Source organism: Adiantum capillus-veneris, chromosome 6 (assembly GCF_014529385.1).
Source record: "Adiantum capillus-veneris isolate H3 chromosome 6, ASM1452938v2, whole genome shotgun sequence".
Taxonomy (NCBI): Eukaryota; Viridiplantae; Streptophyta; class Polypodiopsida; order Polypodiales; family Pteridaceae; genus Adiantum; species Adiantum capillus-veneris.
In genome coordinates, this window is record NC_140936.1 from 169,921,194 (window position 1) to 169,924,316 (window position 3,123).

Sequence of the window (3,123 nt, forward strand, 5' to 3'; positions counted from 1 at the left end):
TTATCTATCAACATTGATGTAAGTGCTCTCTTGCTCTTTTTTTTGTCATTTCGGTAATGAGGGTAAACACCACATGTTACAAAGAAAACTTGCATCAGATACCATTGCAATGTGAATATCTTTCTAATCAATTGGTCAACGTTTAACTTCGGATGAACCACAAGTTACACTAACACTTTACTATAAAAATTTTCACTTCTACTACAAAGTGAATATTAAAGAATGTCTAAAGGGGCGACATAAATAGCACAGCAAAAGAAAAGTCTGATAGAACTTCAATTAGGAAATCACAAGGCACTCAATTGTGGGCACTTAAGTGCAAGAAGGTACATCAACAGATACTTAAAGCCTTCAAACTTTCGCATAAAAACTAGGCTCAAATGTAGCTGAAGGGATTCTACCTGCTCACTCTCTTTGTAGGCAGAAATCACGAGCCACTTATCCTTAGCATGGTCGCATAAATATGTGCTAGTCGGATCCTGACAATGTTTGTGGATGAACAAGGACTCCCTATCAAAGGGAATAGAAGCAGGCTCTTGCGTCACAAAAGTGACATTCTCAATCATATTTTTGTTCTTGAGTTCAAAAACACTTTCTGATGCTGCAACAAACTTCTTAAATACCTCCTCTCTCTTGTCATACCATGAATCATAGTTGGGCGGCACGCTCAGCCAGGAGCCACCTTCCAAGAAGCCTGTGCGCTGGGACACACTGCGCTTGTAGACCATTCTGGGTTCATATAAAGATAGAACTGTTTGGTTCAAGATCTGAACATTTGTCATTAGCTGCTACTGGGAGCTGAACATGGTGACCATATGTTCCTTTGGCCAGCTTCAATCAAGAGAAGAGGGTTCCAGCTTGTTTTTGAGCTTCATTCATCTCATTAAATGGTACATAGTGGTCCTGAGTGAAATAATGCCAGTAATCTTCTGAAGAGCTGTAATATGCTCCAACAACAGGAGATGAAGAATCAGAGCTAGCATCACTATCGTCATGATCATTGCAATGTGCATCTGCATCTGCATCGTCAGCATCACCCTCATTGTCACCATCATTGCTAAATGCGTCCGCCTCAGCATCACTGTCATCTCTTTCATCATGGACACAATTTCATGCTGGCTCTACGTTGACAAAGATCAGATAATGGTCACCCGAGTCATTCACATACATTGTATGCACAAATAATGTCCCTCTTAGCCATAGCTCAGGGAGGGCCTTCCAAGCCTTGGTAACAAGGTTACATACAAGGAGATGCTACAGGCCACTACGGGGGCCTCAGGGCAAGTGGAGATGAAGCAGAGGAGACCCGCACATGAGGCGGCAAGGCAAAAGGAGCCACAGGGGGGAATATAGGAGAAGGTGCAAGTTGGGAGGCGCGAGGGATGGTGAGCCAGGGACAGGATGAAAGATCGAGGGCCACAATGGAGCCGGAGACGGTGTACATGATGATCCATGGCAGACGAGGAGAAGCGCGGGAAAGATGGGACCACAGCAAAGGGCTTGTGGAGGCGGATAAAACGATGGCATTCTATAGCATGCACACAGAGCACAGCCGCAAAAACTTATCCACAGGCAGTCGACTGAAGATGATAGGGAGCAACTCCACAGGCAAACGCGAAATCGAGCGCCCTCTTCTGTCTCTCTCCCTCTCCCTCTCCATGACTTCGCCTCGCGCTAGGTAGCGTTTGCCTTTATCTCTTGAAATTTGAATCCTTTCTCTCGGACATTTCCATGGAGAGAGAGAGAGAGAGAGAGAGAGAGAGAGAGAGAGAGAGAGAACATATCAATACCGGAATTATTGATAGAACAGTAAATATATTAAAAGAAAATAAACTAGAACATTGCCTGACAGGTGGGGAGAGAGGCTTACCTTAGTCAAAAAATTACAAATCAAAACAGGCGAAGGCCATAACCAACCTTTCTCTAGAATAGGTTCTCAACATAATCTCCTTCCATGTCTGCCATCTGTATTCTCTTTGGATGAGATACAGAGGCTCATTACCCACATTCTTCATTTGCTCAAGACAAGAGGTAGAAATTTTCTTCAGCTGATAGACAAACTCTGAGGTGTTGTCCTCCTTGTTATTGGAAATGGTTTTAATTCTCTGAGTCCAGCATGACCACAGATAGGTCAATCTCCATAAATTCCAAAGAGAGATGTCCATAAGAAAAATGTGTTTTATTGGAATAGCAAAGCTCCACAGGCATTTAAAGCTATATATCCATTGCTTGAGCTCCCCATTTGGAGTTCAGCTTCTGTCTAAGCTTCTCCTCAAAATCTGGGATGCAAGAGGACAGCTTATAAGCCTTCCAAGCACATTGTTGTAGTGTTAAAGACTTGCTATGCCTGAAGACTATTGTACTCTGAAGATGAGCTTTCAGATCTTCTAGTCTATTCAGCAAGTCTGCAAGACATCCAGCAGAGATATTAAAGTGATATTTCAAGTCTAACCGGAATTATTGATCTACCTTACTTGGGTAAATGGAAGGTGCCGTTGAGGGTGACTAAGGCCCTGTCACACACAAAAGCCGGACATGCCTTAAGAGAGCTTGAGTGCGCGCCTAAGGTGTCACACAGTGGGCGAACGATGAGAATAGGTATTTTCTTTACTGAATGTTACACAAATCAATGACAAACGCTTCGTAAGGGTCTTGGGTTTGCAACATGAGATGCAAAGCAAAAGACAATGAAATCTATTCGTGCTACTCCTTTTTTGTGTCTACAATTTGCCATGGATGGGCGAGAATGTATAGCCGGTGTCACACATGGAAGTCAAACATGTCCTAAGAGAGCTTGATTGGGCGCCTAAGGCATCACACAGCGGGCGGGCAATGAGAATAGGTATTTTCTTTATTGAATGTTACATAAATCAACGAGACAACCGCTTCAAAAGGGTTTAGGGTTTCCAACATGACGTTGCCGCCGGATATGTGTTTGAAACATGAGCCGCGGGCCTCTGGCTGTGGGAGGTGTGAAAGAGAGAGAACAATAGACTGAAAGATCTGGTAACCACCATAATCAACAGTTAATTGAAGAATGCTTGAGTACAACTTAATCGATAGCCCAGTGGGCTGTTAGCAGCACCATCCCTCCGATACGTTGAAAACTAGGAGTTTAAGCTC

General features: G+C 43.6%; 1 protein-coding gene across 1 annotated transcript; it reads right to left on the bottom strand.

Moving 5' to 3' along the window:
• Window positions 1-254: 254 nt before the first annotated feature.
• Window positions 255-1,718, bottom strand: LOC147456697 (uncharacterized). The gene has a single exon (XM_086515533.1). The coding sequence runs from the start codon at window positions 780-782 to the stop codon at window positions 288-290; it is 495 nt and encodes a 164-aa protein (XP_086371659.1). The 5' UTR covers window positions 783-1,718; the 3' UTR covers window positions 255-287.
• Window positions 1,719-3,123: the final 1,405 nt, after the last annotated feature.